At 39.3% G+C, this 25,884-nt stretch overlaps 1 protein-coding gene across 3 annotated transcripts in view; it reads left to right on the forward strand.

Moving 5' to 3' along the window:
* Window positions 1-25,884, forward strand: part of RABGAP1 (RAB GTPase activating protein 1) — a 70,992-nt gene that overhangs the window by 728 nt on the left and 44,380 nt on the right. For 2 of the 3 annotated variants that reach the window (XM_054174389.1, XM_054174390.1), the window contains exons 2-11: window positions 6,218-6,419; window positions 12,631-12,865; window positions 13,116-13,320; window positions 13,929-14,103; window positions 14,444-14,601; window positions 18,729-18,839; window positions 19,916-19,982; window positions 20,697-20,799; window positions 21,916-22,085; window positions 24,822-24,996. In XM_054174389.1, coding sequence (XP_054030364.1) covers window positions 6,270-6,419; window positions 12,631-12,865; window positions 13,116-13,320; window positions 13,929-14,103; window positions 14,444-14,601; window positions 18,729-18,839; window positions 19,916-19,982; window positions 20,697-20,799; window positions 21,916-22,085; window positions 24,822-24,996 — 1,549 coding nt within the window. In that variant the 5' untranslated portion in view covers window positions 6,218-6,269. The remainder of the gene's footprint in view (window positions 1-6,217; window positions 6,420-12,630; window positions 12,866-13,115; window positions 13,321-13,928; window positions 14,104-14,443; window positions 14,602-18,728; window positions 18,840-19,915; window positions 19,983-20,696; window positions 20,800-21,915; window positions 22,086-24,821; window positions 24,997-25,884) is intronic. The other variant, XM_054174391.1, reaches the window with a different exon arrangement.

Here is a 25,884-nt window from a genome sequence, read left to right on the forward strand (position 1 = left end):
GGAATGACGTCCATTTACCGGCCAGGCGCCTGCTTTCCCTCTCCGTAGCCCGGCTGTGTCGGTTGTTGCCTGTTGCTTTCTAGTGGATCCTAAAATGTGGCCTTTCATTGCGTCCAGACATCTTTATTTGGTTTACGTATTGTAACCTCAGTATTTTGCTCTGGTTTTTTTTCCTCCGTCCCGTTGGCAAGGGCACGTTTGTTTCCCTTAAAACATCTCCAGAAGATAGTTTTTAATGGCTGATTGTGTCCATTAGTGCTGAAAATTAAGTGTAAGCGGACTGTGCTAAGTTGGTTTAAAAGTATGCATCACCGAAAATTAACTGGAAATCGAACTAGTAGGAATTGGCTGTGATTTTCATCTGTGTAGTTTTGCCTGTTCGAGGTATTTCGGGGGAGAGGTGGAGAGGTGGAATTTTGTAGAGGCAAAAGATCGTGTTTGTTTGTTAAATACAAATTGGAGAGCAGGTACTGCGTACCTGTATTGTTACATGGACAGGCTTGATCTATATTCCAAATTTTATTTTACTGAAAAGGTTTATTAAAGCACCACTTGATGTGATTTGTGAGACTTTTGGCTACTTTATTAGAAACTGGGTAGCTGCACAGCCTTGCCCATTGCTTGTTAAATCATAGAAACACCATATTCTTTTTTCAGGTCTCTATTTAGCATTAAAAGGTCAAGGGCCTGAGCAAACTTATTTTTGTGTACACAGTAAACAAATTAGCAAATGGAGCTTGGCATAGGCGTTTCCTCTTCTCCAAATCTAAGTGCACGCAGCTTTTAGTAGCATGCTCCGAATGTAATGTTTCTGTTCTCAGTTGCTTTCACAGCATGTTTTTAAAGTGCTGTCTGTCTGGTAAGCATAACTCACTGTTGCTGTTTGAATTCTAATGAGGGAGGAACTCCAGAAGTCTGTAGAGCATCATGTTCAGAGTTTGCTTAGCCTTTGGCTGCACTGCTTCTGTCCCAATCTCCAGCCTGTGGTGTGTCCTGGATGTTCGGCTCCCCTATGTATGTATGTGGTGCTGATGGAGCATCAGCTATGGAGCATCAGCTGTGGAGCGTGGCTGAACCAGCTTTTCAGAGTTAATTCATTCCAGTAACATTCTTGTGATGGGCTGGCTAAGGCAGTGTCAGCATTTCTTTTATAAACCATGGTTTCCCAGGACCTGCCACACCGTTCTGGGGTTGGGGAATTTGCTTATTGCAAGATCTTAAAATTAGAGCTTTGCCCTCTAAGCAGATAGTTCAAAATAAGATTAAAAGCAGCATTATGTTGGTAATAACTGCTAATGATTGTTAACAGAAATTGCATTAGTGTAACTCTTATGTTTTGTCTGAGTCCCGATTTTGCATACAACGTCTAGTGATTCACTCAGCAGCCTGAGATCTGCACTTCTCCAGTCTTGAGAAGGGGAGGTGAAATTCGAGGCAGCATTATCTCCTAATAATGGCATCTTTTTCTTGCCTGGCTCTTGGTTAGTGGGAACATCTGTGGCTGTCGGTGTCTTTTAAAATGAACAGAAATGCTAGTGTCGTATTTGCCATTTTCTATTAATTACTCTCATTAGTTATCTTCAGTCAATTTTTGCATGCAGTATTCCACTGGCTTTCTTGCTTAATGTTGAGTGCAAAATACTGCATGTTGCCTTTGAGAGTGTGTGTTGCCCAGGGAATGTGAGTAAAGATCAAATATACAGTTGTGCAGACTAACCACGTGATAAGCAAAAAGGAGGAGGTTGCTGGTGACAGATCTTTCCTGCATGTTTGTTTCTTTGTTTTTCCTACAGCTGCAATAAAGTAGAGGCAATGTGTATGTGCTCAGAAAAAAGTCAAACTACAGCTTCTTCCCTCCCTGTCTGTCAATGTGACATCACTTTTACTCTTATATTTCTTACCCTGGTCAGACTGAAACACCTGGCACATGCCTGTAGTGACAGAATCGTGCTGTTGTATTTTCCAGGCGTGGGTTGGTTGGTTTTTTTCAGGACACTCTGTGTATTTGTACAAAAGAAGTATACACTGAATTGTGAAGGTAAAATTGTCACAGATGTCACGACTGTAAGGAGCTGAGAGTCCTAATGAATGCTGTCTCTCTTGCCATTGCAGAGCGTTATGAACTACATTGTAAAACTTCTGAACTCTGCTACAAATTCCACTTGTCACCCACACTAAGATGCTAATGATGATAACTATGAAAGTAGAACTGTGTTTAACTTGAACTGTACTGAAGGTTATTAAACCATGCATAAAGCCAGACAAATAAAACCAGAAAATACATTATTTTCAGTGAATTGGTTTGTATTGGATCAGTCGTTTCAGTGTCTTGGCTGCAAGCTATTTCCTAGTTTTCCATGTTTTTTAAACATAATTAATGTTTTATATTTTAAGGGATAGACCATTTAAATTTACTTTGAACACCCAGGTTTTTTGACTTTGCTCTTCAAGGCAGGTTCTTGAATCGCACTGTTCTTTATTTAGTTAATATTACTGCATTGTTTTTCTGTTTCTGGTGCATTCTTCATCAGATATACTTAACTTTGTGGAGTCACTATAGGAACTGCAGCTGAAGTACAAAAGCTGCGGAAGATCTGAATGGGGTGAAAAAAATCTCTTGTTCTCTCTAGTTTGCATGCTATTGTCATGCTTATTCTCTTTATTGCTCTGAAACCCTGACACTTAAGTATACTCTATGTGGTATTTCCCTCCAAATTCCATGATAATGGTACTAAATCTGCTGACTCGAAGAGTACTGCTGGTTTAAATAGTCCAAGAAGTTCTCTGCCAAAACTGTGATATTTTTTTTCCCGCTCACCCCCTGGCTTTTTGTGTGGGTGTGGATGTTCTAAAGACTGGGAAATGGGCACTCCTTGGAAACAGAGCGAGACCAGCCATAGTTAGGAGTGCCTTGCTTCCCGTGTCACACATCTCAAGGTGGTATTCAAGCCTCAGTCTCTTACAGTAGTGCAAAACGGAAGGTTTTCTGGGCTTCATTTTTTTTATATGTACTGTTTGCTTTAAGCTCTTTGAAATTCATTCTGGCAGTACTTACAAGGACAATTTTTATCACACATTGCAGGTCAGGTGCCAAATACACGAGAAAGGATAGGAAAGTAAAGGTTATAAATATTTTACACATCTGAGTAGCTAATCTTGAACTGTGATAGGTTTGCCTTCCAGTTGTTTGAGATTTTAGCGTAGGGAGTGGTGTCTTTGCTGTTCTTCACATGTTATCTTGAATAGAAAGAGTAAGATGGGTTGCTATTGTTTAGTTTTTAAAAGATAGTGTGATTCTTGAACTCTCATTGTAGCCTTGTACAGCAACAGCAGTGAAGGTAAATTGCACTGAGAATTAGAATATCAAATAAAACAGCAGTGACCCAAGGACCAGCTGTGTTGACTTACTCACTTTGCAGCTTTTTCTAGTAGTCTTTTGTGTGAGGAGAGGCCAGGATGCCCATGTAATTACACAGGTGAGCAAAGAAGTTGTTAGAAATTTGCCTTTTAGTATGCATTTTACCTAGACACTCTGTCTCCTGTAGAGGTGTAAAGACACCTTCAGGCAACTTCTGTGTTATTGTGGAGTAATTTTGTGTCAGGAGCCAAACTGCTGAATTCAAAAGCTCCTATTTTATTTACGTTGAAACAAACCAAAGTCTCCTTCCTTGTGAGGGATGAGATGTTGGCTTCTTCCGAGAAAAAGTTGAGATCTGCATTTGGCTGGGGTCTTTTAACTATGAAAAGAGAAAGCTTCAGTGTGTAGACAAGTTGCAGGTATTACTAAAGAGCTCTGTCGCTGCTGTGGTGTGTTCTTGCTTTTTGGTTCCAGAGGAATCATAAGCCTGCCACACTTAATTGCTCTGCTGGTCTTTGATGTGTGCCTTTCTTGGCCAGTCCATATTTTAATGAGCTCGTAGACTTTCTGTTGTTTATTCTGCCATTGTGAATTTTCTGATTGGGGTAAAATGATCCCTCAGGCAATTTGCATGGAACAAAGTGATAGTAGGGAACAGAAGAAATAAAATGCATGCAAAAGGAAGTATGAGGATATGGAAATTTTGGTTAACTTCAGGCAAGACCTAAGCATTTTTAGTATTTTAAGACTGTGGTTCTGCACCTCAACTATTTGAGCATTAATCTGGCAGACTCCAGTGTGGTTGGGTAATTGAGCCTCACTGGTACATCACTAGTAAACAAAAGCTTCTTGCAGTCATCTACTACATTGTCCCCTTTCCTGTGCTCTCTTATCTTGTGCAATTTCAGTAAGACTTTTGCTCGATGTAAGGTTGGGAAAGTTGTGCTAATTGGGACCTTCTGTTGCAATTTTTATTGTGAAATTGCTGCAGGGGGTAGGGTAAGCCAGCTGTGCTCTGGGATCAAGTGCTGTGTCTGCTTGTACCATGCTAGAAAAGGAGTAAGCAAAAGCACAGCATACATTGTCTCAGATTGAAGTTAATCTTGGTGAAAGGTGTCAGATTGAAAGACTTTGGAAACAGGTGAAATTAATACTTCAAGACAGATGCTCTATACCAAAATAAATTGCTAAATTGATCCTTGCCTAGATGATCTTTACAGAGGCTTGTGATCAAAGCCCACTCTTCTACTCATACTATCTTACAGTGGCAGATGAGTTTGCACTGTTTGAATGAAAAAAGTAAACCTAGGGGGATATTGTTTGAAGCTTATTTTTATTCTGTGTTTCAATGTATTTGATTAGTTATTTTCAAATGATCTCTGTCATCTAAATGGTGCAACAGGGAATTCTTTAAACAAAAGCAAATTCTGTAAAAATGAGAACTCTGTCCTACCTTTATGATATATGTGAGTAGTACCGGAGAGACACGTACAGTAGAACTTCCAAAATACTTGAATTTTGCAGCCAATAACTCTCAGTGTCAGTAGGTCTTAAAATGGTTTTGAAAAAGATCTCTAAATACCTTACGTGCTTTTGGAAATGAAACGAAATAATCATAGGTATGTTGTTGTTCGTGAACAGCCCACATCTGTTCTTCCCTTTATGCATTGCTTCAGTTGTCCAGTGAAACAAGTTTCAGGACCGTGAAATTTCTTGATTGGTAAAGTAATCAGGTTAAAAATAACTCAGAGGAACAACAACAACAACAACAAAAAATTGTCCTCCTGGCAGATTTCATGTCATAGTGGTGGCTGTGGAGAGAGGGGGTATTGAGAGAAATAAAAGCAGGCTTTGCTATTTTTGGTGCATTGTTCTTGGTTCGGTGAGGAATGTGATGAGCTGTGCTTGTGGACATGCCAGGTTTCTCCATTGTTGGCTTCTCTGTTGGAAGCTAGGTTGGGACTGTGTTCCACCAAATGGAAAGCAGAACTTGAGACTGAAAAAGCACATGGGTTTGGTCATGCTTGGGAGTATATAAAGACCTGAGGCATTGTGATAAGGGTATATTTGGGTTTCTGGGAAATTTAAATCACCCATTTTTATCACAGCAGTCTGTTTAGAGCAATGGATTCTGAGAATCTGTAGTGTAGAGTTCAAGGTGTGTAGCTGAACTTCACCTTTTGTTCCTTTCTTCAAATGCCTCTCAGTGCCAGTTCCAGCTTTGTAAAATCCTCTGTTGGCTCAGATTCCCAGTACTGAACCAGCCGACACTGTTCTTCCTGCTTCTTGGAAGTCTTTTATTGTTCCTTGTGAGTGCAGAAGATTTAGCATAGATTCATAATGTATGTCCCAAGGTTTTGGAGTGTTCTTAACACAAGATAGCAAGAGGTAGATCTAACTTCAATTTTAAAGGAAAAGAACATGACTGGAGCATACAGTGACTTCTGATAGCTCCAGAGGTAATTTTTGCGTGAATGTAGGTGAAGATAGATTATCTGAGGAAAGTAAATGAACTTTACAGGTCTGGCCTTAATATGAGCCCTTTGTCAGCAGGCATAGTGTATGTCCCAGCCTGTTCTGTGCTATGTGTAGAAAATGGTGCCTGACATGATCAAGAAATACTGCAAGTGATTTATTCCCTTCCCTTTTGTGAGCTATGGAAACCAGTGCTCTAATCATAGTGTGCTTCTTAGCAAAATCAAAGCAGGACCATGAGTTACACTGACAGAAGAGTTGTAACTTGGTTTTGCTGTCAGATGCGTTACTTTTTATAACTAGTCAGCAGGTTTCTGAAAAGAAAGGTTTGAGCATTTTAGCATGAAGTTTTATATAAGTATTTTTATGATTTTTGTTTTTCAGGAGTTTATAACATATTTAATCTCATTCATGAATCGAACTTCCTTTTTAAGTCATGGATGACAAGGCTTCTGTTGGAAAAATCAGTGTCTCTTCAGACTCGGTATCCACTCTTAACAGTGAAGATTTTGTCTTGGTTTCCAGGCAAGGGGATGAAACACCATCTACAAATAATGGTAGTGATGATGAAAAAACAGGACTGAAGGTAAGAATCAATAACCTGAGTTTGTTCCCTGTTCTTCTAAATCAAACTAACCATAGAGAGCTTAAAGAGGGACTTCTTTATTGTGGAAAACTTGACAGAAGGGAGAACTAAAGAAGAATCAATTTTGCCACTTATTTCTGCATTGCTGTTGCTGATGTCAGAGGTTACAGTAGGTTTTGAGTAAGAGCACTCTCCATCACTACTTGTGGGTTTTTTCCCACTTTTCAGAATCCTTCAGGAAGTACTTAGGATGAAATAGGCTGACTGTCATGAACTTGGAGCTGTGATTCTATCACAGCTGTCAGATAGAAAGCCCTGTTAACATACACTTGATTTGACCATACCCTTTAATTCAGACATACATTAAAGTTTTCCCCAATGTGAAATGTTCTCTTTAAGAAATGTTGAAGTGTAGTTGTAACTAACAACTTGGCATGAATCTGAGAATACAAGCCTAAGTGGTAGGCTTGTGTGAATTGGAAGGGCATTGACATCTTCTCACTTTAAAAAAGTGCTGTTCTAAAAGGGACCCTTCTCACTCTTCTTCCTTCTTTTTTTGGAGGGGGCTGGTGGGGGGAGCTTGTTGGCTACTTCAAGACAATCTTTCATCTCAATTTGTGTTTCAGCAGTCTTTAAGCAAAGTGTCACAAGTAAGGCAATCACTCCAAATTCTGTCATTTCAATTTGTTGAAAACCAGCTCTTTCCCTGAGTGAGTGAAGTTACTATGTTCTTTGTGGGAGATGGAGAGATAATCCACCATTGCAAGAGACTGATGTCTACAGGCACATCTTTGTCTTCAAAATAATGTCTTTAAAGATGGTCTGCCTGTTGGAATGGATGTTCCTCTTTTCCTTTGCATCAGTTGTACCAGAAACTTTATTGAACATTTCTTGATGCCTTTGCTCTTCTTGCCTTTACTTCCCAACTGCTCTGTTTTTCTTGCCTTCTGTTCAGTCCTGGACAAGACACGCTTTTATAAATGGCTATTTTCTTTTACATAGGACTCCAAGCTAATTCTGTTAGTTAAGAGTCTCAGGGTCTTGCTTTTGCTTAATCTGGCAAAAATGTTCACTTCTATTATATTTCTGTTGCAGAAGATTGCCACTTTACATCTTAGGGTAGTCTTTAAAAAAAATTTGTTTTCTTGAACAATTTGCCTGGTGATTTCTGAAGCCTCTTGCTTGTGTTTCTAGATGCTGCAAATTCCAGCAGCTGTAAATACTTCAGAATTCAGATTAGTCTCCACAGTGATGCTTACCTTGAGAATGCATATGTGGCAGTGTATGTAATTAGCTCCCAAAGTTGTGATGTGTTATTTGAGACCCCAGGAGACAGAGATGGTCAATCAGATTTTCCATTCCATCCTGGTTTTCCCAATGAAAATTTGGAAACATGAAATGCCAGTCTGCAGTGCTTCTTGCTCCATATTGGAGCTATCTGTATTGCTGGTCTAATGATTGTCTTGCAGTGTGAAAGAAATTGGAAGAGACTTATGTATAAAGTCATCTTCATAAAGCTTGTGAGTATTTCAGAGAATATTCTTAATCGATTTCAGACTGACTCCAGATACTTAGAGCTTAAATTTTCCTCATGTGTTTGCTACCAAGGTGGTTTTTAAAATGCTGGCTGCAGATACGCTGTTTCTTTGATTGAGAAAGGAGAGCATTAATGCTTCTGGGTCCTGATCACCAACAGCTCTAAAATAAAGTTATGCTGTTCCCTGATTTGGCACTGAATACCATAGAGCTTTGCAGGTCTTAAAGATAAGCTTCTTTATGCATTTTGTGCCAAGACAGAGCACAATCCTTGAGCAAAGTGATTCACCTTGAGCCTTTCAGTGTTCTGGTGTTCAAGAGCTGTGCTGTTTGGTTATTGACTGCAATCTGCGATTAATGGAAATATTACACCTTAGATAAGCAGTCAGCGTGCAGGCTAAATTCCCCCATACAGGGATCTGCCTGTTAACCACCTTCTTTCTGCTTAAGGAGGTAAAAACTTTTAAAAGGAGATGATGAGATTTGTTACCTATTCTTGGGGACAGAATTTACCTTTGGTGGTGATCTGCAAGAGAAGAAATGTAACCTAGTTAAAGGCTTTGTTTTCATGTATTTTTTTAATCTTGAAAATAGTCATTAGCCAGTTACGCTGTATTGTGTGCATGCATAGGAGGAGTTGTGAAGGTTATCAGGGGTATGTTAAGGGTACTATCACCATGATACCTAGAAGCATTTAAGTAGTATATGCAAAATTAATAGTAACAGTATGACAAGAGAACTGAAGTTATTTATGTATTTTAGAAGAACAAATGAGTTTTTCCAGGAAAAGCAGTTGCTTTGGTACTTATAACCAAGTTAATTTGTCTGAGGATGTCAAAACCCATTTGCTTTGATGTGCTCCTTAAGAAAAGCAGAAAAGAAGTTCAAGTTCATACTTGAGAAGGTCTCTTTTTATTTTTTTAATTTTTTTTTAAGAAAAGCAGTTTGAGGATCTTTCATTTGCTAAGAGCAGTCTGAGGATGGTGCTAGAAGTTTAGTCTTGTGTTTGCTGAATGTGATAGGATGTGAAATTTGGACATCAAACCTAAGGCTCTCATTTCAGATTTGTTGATACGCTGTAGTTTTAAATCATAGTGCTGTGCATTGAATCAATGCCTACTTTTAATTTTTGTTAGAACTTCTAAGTACAATCAGGAACCCTATTTTTCTTCAGTTGGTTATAACTCTTAAATGTGGGGTTTTTTCTGTGATGAAATACTTGGTTCAGTTTAAAAAGGGATTGTTTTCCAGAAATGCAATTTTCTATCCATTCTAATGTTTCTCTGTCTGCTTTTGCCCACTGACAGTGGGGCTGAACTGAATTTGCAAAAGCTTTGCTTCTAGAGCACACTGTAGAACAGGAGTTCTTGAACTGTGTGGTACAATGAGACCTCTCATAGCAGAGGACAGCGGTACATGTGTCAGGAGAAGGGAACAAACTACAGTTCTAATAAATCCCTTGTGTTGCTCTAAAGGAATTAACACTACATCCTACTTAAAGGTTAAGTGAAGCTAGTCTTTGGTTTTGTGAGAACTGGAGAAAAAAAGCATTAGGGTAAATGATTTCTTTTCTCTATCTCAAGCACACTTACCTGAAGCATTTATTAGGTACACCTTGTTCTTCTCTCAGCTTTGGTTCTGCTGTGCTCGGTCATGCTGCCTCTTACTGGCTTTTTGGGTTGCAGCAAAGTTTCAAGCAGGTTTATGTCTTAAAGTGCACTGTTCCCACGCTGTGGTGAATTTATGCAGTTGCATAAGAGGCTTTGGTTGACATGAAGTTAATGTTAATTTGTCTTTTAGGCCTCATTTCTTGGGCAACTGGTTTGTTGCACCTGACTGTTTGGGCTGTGAGTACAGCTGAGTTCTTCCAATCTAAAATTCTATTTACTGTGTCTTTCAGAATTATTTTTTTTGAGGGTAGTCTGAGCTGAGGAGGAAGGCTTTCTTGCAGGGATTCTTTTAAATCAGTTTTTAAGTGAAAATTTTGACTATGAGGTTTTAGAATATTTGCAAGACACATTTTTCTCTTTTAGGTGCCTATTTCCTGTCACACCACAACCAACCTGCACTGGTGTTTTACCTGTCACTAGTACTTTCAGGAATTTTTGTTTTCAAGATGATGTTGTATATGGTGGTATCTAGATAGAAGTTACTGATTGTGATTATTTTACCAAATACAGTAGATCACTATGCAGACCTTTTTGGCTTGTAGTCTTGATGGAATGGAACATTTTTCATGAACATTTTATGCTAATGCCATTACAACATTTAATTCTCACTGGACTCCTCACCAAATTCTAAATCCAAACTGAAGTCTGTTAAATCACTGTGAGGAAGAGCATATGAGATGCAGGTTCTTGCCAGAGTGAGTTTTAAGTTCAGGTTTCAGTGAAAACAGGTCCTGTAAACCAGAAATTGCATAATTTTTTTTTAATATATAGGCTTTAAGGGGGCTGGCAGGACATTGTAAGTAATTTGTTATATTTTGTTGCAAAACATAAACTGTGTGCAATAAAGAGACATGGTGCATCTTCCATCATTGTTATCATCATCATCATTTTTCTGACAAATACCTACAAAGACCTAAATAATAAACCTGGTACTTAGGAGGATTATGCCTTTGATGACCACGTGCTTCTGCAGTGTTTTTCATTGGTTCCATGATGAATCATACAAATGAATACTCAAATTATTGTGAAGAAAATGCAAGTCTGTGGGGTCCTCTGCCTAGTTACAGGTTACAGATACTTTTGTGGCTGTACAGCTGTGTCCTACTCATGGCAGGTGATCCCAGATAGCACATGAATGTGTTTTAATCAATACTAAAAAAAATACTTTGAGCATGATTTTCAACAGCATAAATATCTCGTGGATTAATTTTGTTGTTGAAATTCTGTAGTAAGACAGTCACTAGGTTATTACTTTTATCTCCCTCCTGCCTCTAGGATCTTCTGTGCTTGCTGTTTTATTCATTACCTGTGAATTTTGTGTTTTGCATACTTCTGAACAGGGATCTGAAACTTCTCTTAAAGGAACTGTGTTCTGCTCTATTCCAGAGTAATTCCAGGTCAAAAGTTTCTGTCCTTTGTTAATATTATTACAAATTAAATAATTATTTTCACCATTTACTCCTTTAATGCAGTATAGATAAAGGCTGCTCTTACAAATAGTTCTGTGGAGATTGTGGGTCTGAGTGCAGAAGAGAAGACACTGAGTAAACATGTTTCTTCATTTCCCTTCTGAACTGAGTTTTTCTCAGGGGTGTGATGGAAAAGACTATGTGTCAGAATTCTGCTTTGGCTGAGAAACCTCTAATCTCACTGTGATTATTCCAGAGACATGCCTGGTGGAAGTGCACGTACAAATATTTAAGTGACAGCTGATGTTTTGTTTAGAGCATGCTTAATTTATTGCAAAGGTAATCCATGTGTGCATGAAGGTGTTCTGTTATCTGTTCCAGTGTTATTTTAACAATCTTAGCTGGACTTCAGGTTGATTTTATTTACTGTTAAAATGTGAGAACCTTAACCATTAATTCAGGTTCTTTAAAGATAATTTCATTTTCTACTACGAGATGTGAGTTTTGAGGCAGATTGGATTTGGTCCAACACTGAGATTGCATTATGGGCAGATTTCTGTCTACTCTGTATTCCTCCTCCTGTCTCTAGATGTTACCCTTCTTTGCTATCATATTTTAGAAATTAAGAAACAACATTATCTTATTAAAAACATTTCATTTACCCTCTTTTTAAGAACTTGGAGTAGTTGTGCAAGTTGGATTTCATTAGTTTGTCTGTAGTATCTGAAGTCATTCAGCTTACAGAGATGTAAGGGTATAGAAATGCATATCTGCTCATGGGGTTGAGTTTAACCAGCAGCAACGGAAGTGTTGGAATCAAGTACCTTTCTCTGTCTGCCATCTGGTAAAATACTTCTGTAAATTCCATTTCCGTGCTTAATTTCTGAACTATGTAAAGCATCAGTCACTTCCCTGTTAATTGCAGAGGAATGGACAAAGAGTTTCCTTACGTACAGTTTCTAAGAGTTTCCTGAAATTAATGCCTTTATTCTCTGTCTAGCTTAGCACCTAATTTCGCACCATTTAGGTTGCTTCATGCTTTCATGTTGACTTCAATGAGTACAAAGTCAGGCTGTAGATGAGTGTTAGGAAATAAACAGCACTACCTCTTCTCCTCAGCACGATGGCATAATCCTGTTCCAGATTCTTCTCTTCCTGTGAAACTTTGCTATCTTACCCATGAACCACATAGCGTATTTAATTATACTTGGCACTTTCTGGTACCAGTCTGAGAATCATTGTAGTCCGCTGTACTGCAGACATCTGTCAGTTTGTTCTGTCATAAGCTAGTCTTTGTAGTTGGTGATTAAAGACTAGTTTGAAAGTAATGTCCTCTCTTTTTCCAGTGCTAGAAAATTCCTGCTTTGAGCTTATAGATTTGTTAAAGCAGGGAGGATATAATCTGTCCTGATGAGAACTTGCACATTGCAGTTTCTGTTTACCATTGTAACTAGGTTGTTTGTTAACTGCTGCTTTGGTTGGCAGAAGCAGCCATATCAATGACCTTGTGCCCAAGGGTTGGTGTTGTTTTGGTTTTGTCTTTTTCCATTTGAACAGTCTTTTTTTTGGTGTCCCAACTCTGTTTGTGGCTCTTAGATTGTGGGGAATGGAAGCGAACAGCAGCTGCGGAGAGAGCTTGAAGACGTGCTGATGGACCCACCCATAGAAGATCAGTCAAGTGACCGGGACCATGGAGAAGATGTTAGAACCGATGGAGATGGGGAAGAACCTGTTGTCCTTGAAGCTTCAGCATCCTCTACCATTAACCCAGTGTCGGTGGCAGGACTCCAGAAACCAGAAATGAGTTTGCCAGTGAAAACATCCCAGGGAGGTTAGTAAAAAAATGGGGAATGCCTGGTGGTATTTTGTGAGCTAGCATTTGTGAGGAAGGGAAGGAGAATTTAGGTGCTGTCTGCCATCAAGTACTCGCTTTCTGGCAGTTTTCTTGTTGTATTTTGGCCTGTCCTGACTGTAATGTGTTTCTTAGTTGCTTTTGCCATTTAGTTAGTGATGAATCAATTTCTGATTATTGACTTAGGCCTTGTCTTACTTGTTATGTTCAACTTTTTGTCTTGCTCCAGACTGTGAGGATTTGAGCCCTTTCACACCTATGACAGATGAGGACAGTGTGGTGTTTAGCAAGCTCACCTACTTAGGCTGTGCCTCTGTGAATGCTCCCCGGAGCGAAGTGGAGGCCCTCAGAATGATGTCCATCTTACGAAGCCAGTGCCAGATCTCTTTAGATGTGACTCTGTCAGTGCCTAATGTCTCTGAAGGGACAGTGAGGTATGATGCTCACTCGAGTGTATTTTCTGACTCTGTGTATTTAATCTTAATTATTTTTAGCAAAGAAAACAAGCTACCAGTTTGCCTTGGAGGAGACATGAGCAACTTGGGGTTTTGTTTACTGGAAAATGTGGATTTTAAGGAGATTCATGAAAAGTGATGCTTTGAATTTGTTTACCAAAGACATCTTATGCCCAAGGGTCAGCATAAAATACTGTGGTGACACAAGGTGTCCCCAAAGCCATAGTAAGAGTGGTTATTGGTGTACATGTTGGAAATAGCCTGGAAAGTATTTAGTTTGTAGGGCTGGAAAATGGCTGATTAGAGGAGGCTTACCAGGGATAAGGCTGCCCATTGCTGCATGTTAGTGTAGCTTTTTGAAGGCTAAGCCCTGAAACCTGTGGGGAAATTACTGGTGGAAATGTCTGTTGCATTGTACATTTTTATACAGTTCCATTGAAATATAATTGTTCTGGTCAAGCTTTGCAGTAAATGACAGTCAAGTGCAAGCTATGAAATTGATAATGCTTGCAAGTTAATATTTGGTAGAAGTCATTCCTCTGCAGGTGCAAGCTTTGGGTTTTATTTCTCTCTTTCTCTTTTAACAGACTTTTAGATCCTCAGACAAACACAGAAATAGAGAATTATCCAATCTATAAAATCCTTTTCTGTGTACGAGGGCATGATGGAACCCCTGAAAGTGATTGCTTCGCTTTCACTGAAAGCCACTACAATGCAGAACTCTTCAGGATTCATGTCTTCCGATGTGAAATCCAAGAGGCTGTAAGTTGAATCTTTTTGCCAAGTGATGACTATGTGCATGTGAATGTTATTACAGAAAGGAAACTGAAGCATTTCAGGCACTTTAGGAGTAATGTAATTCATCACTTTCAGCTGTTTTCTACCCAAAGGTAAGAACTGAAGCCTCAATTACAAATATGCACATTTAATAGTCTGTCCTTTTAAGAAGTGGAAATAAACAGTTAATTCAATACTAAATCTGAACTATGTTTGTACAATTGCTTCTCCTCTTAGTCTTTAGAGGCAATTCAGGTAGGATTCACCTGCTGCATTCTGTGTGTCTGTAGCTTTCTGACCTTTCCTTGGTGCCATCTAAATGCAGGTGAGCCGAATACTGTACAGCTTTGCCACTGCCTTCCGTCGTTCTGCCAAACAAACTCCACTCTCAGCCATTCCCACCCCGCAGACTCCAGACAGTGATATTTTCACCTTCTCCGTGTCACTGGAAATCAAAGAAGATGATGGGAAAGGTTATTTCAGGTATAGTTCTTTCATTCCTGTACATTCAACCTCTGGTTCTATTAGAAAGTGAGTAGGGAATGCGAGTCTGGAGTGGCCTTTAAATATTCCTTTTGAAAGTTTCCATGCTAGTTCAAATTAATCCCAGACAAAAATGACTTTCAAAATAATTTTGCTGATCCCAAAGTTACTCTCCAGAGAAGTATTCAGCCAATTCTGTTTGCCACAAGACATATTTAATATCTAGCACAGGGCTGTTACTGCTCCATGAGCTGAAAGCTTGATGATCAAGATCTCAGACATGTTCCCACATTGCTATTCCAGAACTAAAGGAAGGTGTAGTTGTCCATAATAGGGTTTTTGTCTACAGAGATCTGGCTCTCTAAGCAACACAGTGTCAGCAAAGAACCATACAGTCATGAATTTGAGATCAACAAGTGTCTAGAATTTATTGTAATAATGTCATTTAAAGCCCTTCTTTAAATAGTTGTTTACTTGCAGTCATGGGAAAGATGTTTGCGTGGAGACAGAAGGTTCAAATACATAGGGACACAAAACCCACTTTGTGTTTTAACTTTGTTCATTAGCTTTGCATTTGTTCCGTGAATGGGAGAAATTGAGTTTAATCTTTCTGAAATATGTTGATCAGAGAGAATTCTCTTGAGAAGTTTGAGAGCAGAATGTAGTAGAACAAATTATATATGCTGGACTTTTCTCTCTTTACATGATAGTGCTTTGGTAGTTACTGAAGTTGTGTAGTTCAAGCTCACATCTTCCAGTGCTGCCCAGGAAAAGTAAATCCTTGAATGGCTTTGCCTCTAGATACTATGTTATTTTTATCCTTGTGGAAGCTTAGCTTTCTTATTTTCCCTGTCACGACTGCAATTTCTAGTTACATCATGCCCTTCAAGAATGTAAAGAATAAATCCTTCATCTATACCCATTTCCTTGTGATTCTTTAGAGCTGATCTCTGCATGAGCTAAAACAGAAAAGGTGGCAAAATTCAAATTCATTATCAAAGATCATCAATATTAGTTCTCCTTGGCTTTCCTATGGTCTCTTTTATTGAAATACTCATTTTTATTGATCCTCTAAAATACTGTTTCTTTATCAGTATCAAAAATCTTTCTGAACAAAGCTGGACTCTGGTTTTACCTGATTTATGTTTTGGACTCTTCTTACCTGATTCTGTTTTCTGACTGAGTTCTCAAAATTTTTTCTTTTTTTTTCCTCCTGAACCAAGCAGTGGTATAGGGTGAGAGCATTTGAGCAGCTTTTTGCATTTTATCAGTTAATGCTGTTTTCACGTTAAGTCTAATGGTTTCTAAAAAGACTTTTTTTTAGTTCATGCTACAAAGTTAGTTCTTTTCTGCTTGGCCTATACACAGTGGCCTTAGAGGTTTTATGTCACCATTTATAGTGTTCTGTAATTGCTGAATTGTCTATTTCAGTACAGCATGTCTGCCAAATACTCTGACTTAGTGAGCATCTTGGCTCCTAGCCACAGCTTCAGAGATGTTTCTCTTCATGGATTTAGATCCAGCTCAGTTTTTATTTATTAAATAAATAAATAGATCCCGTTAAATAATCCAATATTTATTTAGCACTCCAAAGGACTGCATGAAAGAAGAAACTGAAAAATAATTTATCTGAGGGCCTGAGCCTGGAAGATACTTACTGTTCTTGGGCTTGGATGCAGCAGCAGCCCTGGGGTTCAGGGCAGATGGAAGCGCAGCTGCGGCACACAGCAATATGCTGGGTGAAGGTCAGTCTTACTGGCTTGGTACCAATGTTAGCATAGGCACAGCAGTGCAGGTAGTGTGAGCCAGACCAGTGTTCGATGCTTACATGGTGTCCAGAAGTCATGCTGCTGTTTCAGTCCTAGCTATCTTGAGTAATTTGTCAGCATAGACTGTAGACTAAGCCTCAGCCTTTGCAGGTGTTTCTAAAGGTCTTGTCAGCCACAAAACCAGTTGCAATCAGGATGGTACAGGGCATTTGTTTAAAAGCTGTGTACATGTTGGAAAAGGGATATATAATTTTCCCTTTATTATAAACAATACAGCAATATTAATGAAAATATTAATAACCTTTATTAATATGAAGACTGCCAAAATGTATCAAAAAGTTTGCTGTACAGTTAGATCTATTTGCATGGGAATTTACAGTATTTGGGCAACTACAACAATTTAAACAATTTTATGCAAACTGGGAGGAACTAACAAGAGAATACCCCAGGAGTGAAATGGTGCTCAGCCACAGTGAAGGGAGACTCAAGAAGAACTGTTACGCCAAAGAGGCAGTTAATTAATTACTCACAGCTGGTTGTACCCAGGTAGGGAGTGCTGCTGCTGTGTAGTAGAGGCTTTGGGGCGCTCTCATGTGCCAGGCACGGCAGGCTGCCAGCAGGAATGCCACGTGGTCTTTGATGGCTGGTCTTGCTTCAGCAGACAGCGGGCTGGTAAGGATGCTTCTCATGACAGGCACTTGCTTTGTCCTGGGTGAATTAAGGCACAGCAAAATCCTGGTTGCAAGGGGAAGCAGGCTTGGTTCTGACTCCGAAGCTCATGGTTCATCTGGTAGCTTGCAGTGTGTATGCTCGTGGCAGTTTTATGCCAGACAAGGTTCAAGCACACAAGGCTTGAGCAAGGCAAAGCAAGGCACCCGCAACTAGAAATCGACCTGTATCTAAATCTTGCCCAAGATTGATTGGGCCAATAGGGTATGAAACCAGCACATAGTTACCCAATGGGAAGGGGTTCTGCTAGGCTGTGGCCACAACACATACCCTTACCATTGATACAGGGTTGTTTACCAGACATGCATGGTCCTGTCCCCTTTGTTCATCTTCCCGCGTTACCCTGGCTTTCTGCAGGAAGGAGAGGGCGACCATGTCTGGACACCTTAGTTTCTGTCTGGGTTTGTGCTGAGGCCGTTTGGCTCTAATAGTGCATACTCTACACCAGGAAGAAAAATGGACTTTTGTCTCCAGCTAAGTAGAATCCTACCTGCTTTGGGTGTACAGTAGAGGTTTTAATTCAAATGGCAAGCTTTATCAGTCTGACACTAATCTTTGTGTGACCCTTCATGTGCAGACTCGTACTCACCTGGAAGTTGAGAGAGCACTTTCCACATATACAGTTGCTGATAATGCACCTGACCCTGTCTTGGCTCATCTGCCTTCACTTGTCAGCCTGGGTCACTCACAGTGCATTTCTGTCTTGCTGGGGAAATGAGCTCTGACGGCATGTCCTGGCTCTAAGGACATAAATCCACTGTCCTGGCCCTGGAGACAAAACTCCTGCTGACAGTTGGAGGCACTCTGCCATTGCCTGGCCTGGGCAAGCACCTGCTGTCAGGAAACAAATCCAGTTTTGACTGGAGGTGTTAAGTTCTGGGTAATACTTTACAGTCCATTTTGCAGCTCCTTGGGGTAACAATGCATACTTTGAAAGTCTGAAATAAAATAAGGATTATTTTCACATCCAAGGGAAGAGTTAACATCTGATTGACTTAAAATCAAAAGCCAACAGTCTCACTTGTCCAGTATTTAGTCTGACTATGCTGCTCTGCAGAGTATATTAAGCTAGAACATTAGTGTGTGTGTTGGCATTGGAAGGGTAAGTTTAAGTTTTTCTATCACAGCACACTCTCCTCTCTTTCTGCAGCATTTAGGAGAAGGTGCTCTCTAGAGAAAAAATAAGGGAAATCATCTAAAAATGGGTGCAGTCTCTTGGGTTGTTGACTTGATGTGCTCCTCAGCAGTCACCTGCTTTGTGAAAGAAAGTGATAACACTGTTTCTTAGAAGTAACTGCTTAACAGATAATACTTAGTGTTACCTGGAAAATCAAGATTTAGAAACTTTCTTGAAGTGCTGCTGGAAGTCTCACAACACTAAACCACAGTAGAAAAACACAGTTTTTATTTTGAAAGCTGTGTCTTTGGTTTTCACCTAATGATAATAAAATTGTCACCTGATTACATTCCCACTTCTTTCATGTGATTCATACTGATTGATGTGTGCAAGGAAGAAAGGTCTTGAGTGATTTGGGGTAAGAAGCTGGCTTCACCAAGGGTCTGATGCTGGTTTTGATACATGCAGATGAATGACACTGAGGTTTTTTTTCCTTTCCTGGTAACTCACAGTGCGGTTCCCAAAGACAAGGACAGGCAATGCTTTAAGCTCCGCCAAGGCATTGATAAGAAGATAGTGATTTACGTCCAGCAGACAACTAATAAAGAACTTGCTATTGAGAGGTAATTCTGTTTGATGTTTTGTTTTATTTCCTCTGAGGCAGCAGATCAGTTCTTGTATGACCACTCCATCTGTGTGAGTTAAGACCACACCTCTCTTGAGTGGGGTTGTGCAGAAGATCAGATTGGTTTGGTCAACGTGTGCGTGGCAGGGGCACAGAACAGGCGCAGTTACAACTTGCACAAATCTGTTGTAGAATGAGTCGTTGCATGCCTCTAAGTACACATTTCAAACTCTGTGGAAAAAATACTGCTTTTATTTCAGTGGCCAGTTTGTCTTAAATGCTGAGGCTATAATCAGTGTGACTGAGTTACTTCAATTTGCTTTTCTTTCATCTCACCTAACAATATTGTACGTGTGCTTTGAATCTGCCCAAGTCTGGAATTCTACAACATTGAAGTGTCTGTGTCAGGAAGGGGAGAGCTCAGACTTCAGATCTTTCACTTCTGACAAGAATTTTGTGCTGCTTATGCTACAGAGAAAAGATGTAGCTTCTGCCAGGCTGCACAGTCTGAAATGAAGTCTAGAACAGTGTGGGAAACCAGAGACTGAAGTGGAGTGTACTTGTGTGGGCCAAAAGTCTTTGTGAAATGAAACTGTAAAAGACAGGTCCTTGCACTTCATCTGGAATTTCCTGATTCTTAACTGTATCAAAGGGTGAATTCTATGCAAACATGTCTCCAAAGAATGGGGGGGGGGGGGGGAGGAAAGGGACAGGGAAGAAGAGTGCAGGCCAAGTTGTTGTGCAGGATAGGGAACTCTTGTTAACAGTGTCTGTTCTACACTGCTCTTGCAAACAGAGATAATTGAACAACTTCCCAGGCTCCTGTTGGCAGGGTAAAATCATATTGTAAATATGCTCCTGAAATCTTGCTTGCCATTTTTAATGTCAACTTGACATGGTTTTGCTTGTTGTGCTTGATGCTGCTTTCAAATGTCAAGGTTTGTTGACATTTGTTATTGGATTCATGGGCTGCTTGTGATGTATGACAGCGAATATTTCGATAAGGAATGTTAATGGTTTGTTTTATGACTCAAGCTAATTTTTGCAGTTTAATTTTTTTGCCTGGCTTTGCAGATGTTTTGGCCTTCTCCTTAGCCGTGGGAAAGATGTCCGGAGCGGTGACATGCACCTTTTAGATTTGGTAAGGACCTTTCATTAGCAATATTCAGTGATAAATTTTATTGCAATTTTGCATGATCTTGGGATAGTAAAGATCGAGACAATTCTGCATGTTTGTTGAAGGGGCTTGATGCTCATGCTGTTGAGGGGGAGGCTCTGGGCAGCTGGGTTGAATCTCTGCCTCTGCTGCAGTTGGAACATGATCTGATGCTTGGTCAAGGGAGTGGCCCAATTTAGCAGTTAGTCATGACTGTTCTCAGGGGCCTGAAATAAGAAACACAGAACCTTATTGTTGGAAGCTCTGAATATTAAAGAGCTGTACTTTGAACACTACAAATGTTTTATAGCATACTTATCACTGTAAAAAATGAGTGACTTAAATACAACACTGAGATTACTGGGTGCATCGTTTTTATGACTCACTTTTCCATCTGTAAAAGATGATAGAGATCATTTGCCTTCACAACTGTCTTGTGAAAACAAACTTGTTAGAATTTATGAAATACCTGCTTGTTACAGTAGTGACTGCCCAAAAGGTTCAGGTAGTAATGAACCCAAACCCTGGGATCTCTATTCTTCTCTTCAGAGATGATCTCTGTTACAGGACTGTGTCATGTGGACTTCAGATGATTGCTCTTCTCCTGCCAGTGCTATAGTTGTTTTATGGGGCTAAAACTTAATAATCTAGAGATTTACAGAATTTATATGAAACTACATAGACTTACCTTGTTTCTAGGAGTCCATGGGTAAAAGTTCTGATGGGAAATCTTATGTGATCACTGGGAGCTGGAATCAAAAATCTCCACACTTCCAGTTTGTAAATGAAGAAACACCAAAAGGTATGAACTTTACTAGATGTTACCCCAGCCAGGGCAAATGCCTTGCACAGTAGATATCAGGATCAATTCTTTTTTCAGGTGAATCTCACAAGAGACTTTCATAGTATGCAAAATATCCTCAGAAAGTAGGATGTCCGCCATTACATAAAATCTAAACAAAACAGGAGGCTACAATACAATTCTTGTGTTCAGTATTAATTCCTTGCCAGGAATAACTGTCCCAGTAGGAGGCTGCATAGGTGTGGGGACAGGAGATGTGTGCTTTGCACGCCATTAGAGCTCCTTAAGACTCCCTTTGAGAATGGCACTAAATGACTTGCAGATTCCTTTTTTGCTTGGTTTCTGTGGTCAGATAGATTCTCTGAATCCAAGTTTTAATTAGAAAAGAAGGGTAGCTGTACAAGTGCTCCCAACTGTAATCTGAAAATAGCTGATGCTGCCTTGCTCTCTTGAGTCCTGAAACACATCTGTCACTACTTCTTTTAAGATGTCATCTGAATTATCATCTTTTCAATCTGATGTCACAGTTTTGTGTCAGAGGTTGGGGAAGTTAATGGGAATTGACTGGGCCAAGTCATGAAGTCAACTGCTGGGTGCAGCTGGGTACAGTGTGTTGCTAGATTGAATGCCATCCTACCTAAAGGACACAATTTATCATCTAATACCAGAAAATATCTCATAGATCACTGAGTCCTGTTGCTTCCTTCTGGAGCATCACGCTGTATAGTCAATTTTCTGAGTCTCACAGCTGAGATGGTCTTCAATGCTGCCTTCAGTACTGTGGAATTTAAGCATTGTCAAAGTAATTTCTAAAAACAACTAAAATATAATTATGATGGTGAGAGAGCTGCACTATTGAGTGAAGTATACAGAATTTTCATGATATTTAATGAAGATTTTTGATACCTTTCAGTGGAATTGGAAGAAGTAGAATTTTTATTCACTTTAACAAGATCATTTTCTTGGCTTCAAGGGTTAAGCTTCCTTACTCTGTAGTGGATAGTGCATTGTCACCTTATTTCTGAAGCTGTGGGCTTTGGCATGATAAATTAGGGAGGGAAAATATGGAATATTTTGTTTGAAATATTGCATTGTTTTGTTTTTTTTTCTCTCCAGATAAGGTATTGTTCATGACTACTGCTGTGGATTTGGTGATTACTGAGGTTCAGGAACCTGTTCGATTCATTTTGGAGACTAAAGTCAGAGTTTGTTCACCCAATGAGAGGTTGTTTTGGCCCTTCAGCAAACGCAGCTCTACTGAAAACTTCTTCCTAAAATTGAAACAGGTAACACTTCAAAATGTAAATAAAATCTACAGTTAATTTGGGATTTGGCAAGGTTGTTTCTTAAATGTACCTATGGTATGGACTGAAGAGGTAGGTCTATGGTAAAATGCTGAATAAATACAATTGCACTAGAAACGAATTACAGTTACTGGTGCCTGGTGGCAGATCAGAATTTCACTGTGGTTTTTTTTCCTTAGAATTGGTAAAATCTTTGCTACTATAACATTCATATTTCAACATTTTGCTCTTGAATCTGAGGGATTTGATAAATGCTCTTCAATTTTTGAAAAGCTGTCCTTCATTACTCTAATTGTTGCTGGCTATCTAAATTTCCCATGGAAAGCTGGATGTCCTCATTTCCAAGCAAATTTTGATAGCTTTGATGAGGCTGCAAAGTTTCATAGAAGCTTGTGGATTTTCCAGCCAAACCACAGAAATAAAAGAAACAGAGGATTATTCTGCAAATGAGCCTATGCTGATTGTTGCCCACATAAGGGATAAGTCTGTAAAATCAAGGGCTAAGAGAAAAAAGGCTTTATTATAATCCTGGTGACATGCTATCTGACATGTCACTGAATTGATTTTATCATACAAATCCAACCTTTTTAATGAGAAAACATTCACCTGGAATTAGGGGGAAAATTGCACCATTTGTAAAAGTCTGCTTTTGTACTTGTAGATGGTTGGAAGCAGAGATTTCACACAGTCCCTACGTTTGCCCTGGGGACAAAAATCCAGGCAACCATAAAAAAATAATCCCTAGAACTTGTTAAAAACTGTTACTGTTTTTTCCAACATACTTTATCTACTAAAAAGGAAAGGATAATTTCTGTCCAGGATGTTCCTAATAACAACAGAAGGCAGTCATTTATTCTCAGAAGGCTGCAAAGTTGAAGGTTCAAGTCACTAAAGAGATCAATTAATAGTTTGGGTTGGAAGGGCCTTTAATGATCATATAATTACAACCCCTGCCATGGGCAGGGACACCTCTTGCTAGACCAGGTTGCTCAAGGCCACATCCAGCCTACCTTTGAATACTTCATCCATAACTACTCTGGTCAACCTGTTGCAGTGCCTCACCACTGAGATGCTGTACTTCAAGTATCTGCCATTCTCCCACTTTAGAAATTATTGTTCTGAAATATGAAATAGAAATATATACAAGCAAATAGCAATGTGCTGTCTCAAGCTTTAATAATATTATGTGCAGCCCAAAAAAGCATGGTTGGAGTCTTGATTTCTTGATAAGCATACTTATTTGAAGAGGTTTTGAATGAAATGAAAGGCTTCTCTTAGTTCTTTTTGTGCCTATCTTAAAGTGGTAGCAATTAATGGTAATAACAAAGATGAGATTCTTTTCTGTGTTTGTCCTATTTTTAAAGTAAAATATAGACAAACATTTTAGAAACTTTCTGGAAAATTTTCCTTTAAAATTTAAGGTGGAAAAAATAATTCTTTTGGTTAAGGGTATTTTTTGAGATGTGAAACAGTTAAGGCTGTTGGGCTATAAATACTCTACAACCTCCAACAAATGCCTTTTCTGTTTGGCAGTTTAAAGGAAACTTATCTTACTTAGCTAATTCTGTATCTTTTGTCTTACCAAATTCACAGCCATTGTGGCTTATCTTAGCTAGTTCCCTTTTTTCCACCAGTGCTGTCAGGTTATCCAGCTTCCAGTGTTTACTAATGGAAGATTATCAAAATTCATAGTGGAAGCAACAAATGTAGACTGTCCTGCCCGATAAGTCTGGAAGGGAAACCTGTTTCTATGGAGGCATGATTAGCCTATTAAAAATCCAGCTGCATCGAATTGGCTTATCTTCCTCTGGCAGTGTTTCTGTATTCGGAAATGGTGAGAGCAGAGGGACTTTATTTGCTCAGATTACATTTAGTGATTTAGTCATTTTTTTAGTTTCTGGTGTGTTTCTCTTCATTTCTAATATTCCAAAGGATAAAACTGAGCACTGGGAGCTTAACGTAGAGTATAATTGTAAATCCTATTTCCCTCTTTTCTTCACCTTTCCTTTTCTACTCTATCTATTTATAAAAAAAAAAAGTTCTAAATCCATAGACTGTATTAAAATTTTTAGAACCACTTCACAAAGAAAAATCTTCCTTTAAAGGAAAGGAAGCTATCAAAGCACTGAAAATTAAGGAGAAACCAGAGGCATTTAATAGACTCTGGGGCTCAACAATTTATGTTCTGCAGCAGTGTATCCACAGCTATTACTTGGAAGCATCACTAAAGACATTTGCCATAGTGGGGACAGTAAACAATTTTTATTAAAAGTGTCCTTCTGCCACCATCAGCATCTCCAGAAATTTAAAGAAAGAAACTACACATAATTCTAAGGATTTTACTTTTAATTTTCCTCTGATCTTTAAATAAAGGCAGAGTTGCTTCATGTTAAGAAACCTTTTCATATCTAGGCATTTATGTACAGTCCATTTACTGCTGAAAAATGAGCTATCTGCTTGGCAGACCCAAGTGGCTTCTGCTTTACCTGTAACAAATATATATTCATGCCTTTTGAGTGCAGTATGCACACAGCTTATTCTAGGGTGTTATGGATAGAAGCACTTGCAGTCCTGCATGATGCATTCGTTGGGCTCCAAGGTTTAAACTTTCCTCGCCGTTGAATGTGATTAAAATTGTTTCTCAGCTCTTCTACTCCAAGAGGAGAAGTGATTGGGGTATTTGTATATCTTGTCTCAGTTGAACTTTTTGTTTCCTAGATAAAGCAAAAAGACAGAAAGAATAACTCAGACACATTATATGAAGTTGTGTGCCTAGAAAGCGAGTCAGAAAGGGAGAGAAGAAAAACTACAGCAAGCCCCTCCCTTCGTCTGCCCCAGTCTGGGTCCCAGGGCTCGATGATTCCTTCTCCTCCAGAGGATGATGAGGAAGAAGGTAAGCAGTGGGTTGTATCTTTCTGTGCTGTGAAAGGAAGGACACTTGGTAAATAACAGGGTTATGAAACATGTCAAATCCTTTCCAGTCAGAATCTGGCCTACCGATTGTTTTTTTTCTTGCTTTAATGCTGTGAGTATTCAATAACCAGTACCCCCACATTCCTGGATCAGCCTCTCCCTTGTCTGACACTTCTTCAACTATGCTTTTCTCAGCCCAGGCCTCTGAAGCCTCCAGTGTGATATATTTGGAACAATGTGAAAAGAGGCTGCTAAAAATTTGAGATTATTATGTAGCTTCTGCCCCTCCCCAAGCAGCTGTGAACAGATTTGAGTGAAAATGAGAAGCTGGTATTATTTGAAAATATAAGCAAGTAGCAGCCTCTGTAGTGAAGGAGAGTATAGACATCTGTAATACATACAACTATACCAGGACCTGCACAGCTCGAAACTTAAGGCATTTCCAGGATCTTTTTTTCCTGCTTTTTAAAAATTCTCTTAAACCAAAATATGGTCTAGTTCTGAATATACAAACGTCTGGCCTTACAACTTGGAGCTGAAATGTAGGTGACTTGAATTTCTGCTGGCCCTCCATGTGGCCTTGAGGAATTTGTTTCACTTCTGTGCTTTAATTTCCCTTTCTGGGGGTGCGGCAGGGAGGAGGGGAAGGTTGGTTTGAAAATTAACTCATTTGCAAAGTGTTACTCATTAGCAGTCTCTAACCACCACACTAAACCACAGCCGTATTCTTTTCTAGACCATATATGTATTAGTGTACTTATGCAACTTGTAGTATTGCAAGAGTTGCTGACGAGTTCAGATGACAGCTGAGAAAGCATAGGTTTAATGAAAACAAATGTCTGCAAAACCAGTGTTCGCTACTTGATCA

This window comes from Dryobates pubescens, chromosome 29 (genome assembly GCF_014839835.1).
Source record: "Dryobates pubescens isolate bDryPub1 chromosome 29, bDryPub1.pri, whole genome shotgun sequence".
Classification (NCBI taxonomy): Eukaryota; Metazoa; Chordata; class Aves; order Piciformes; family Picidae; genus Dryobates; species Dryobates pubescens.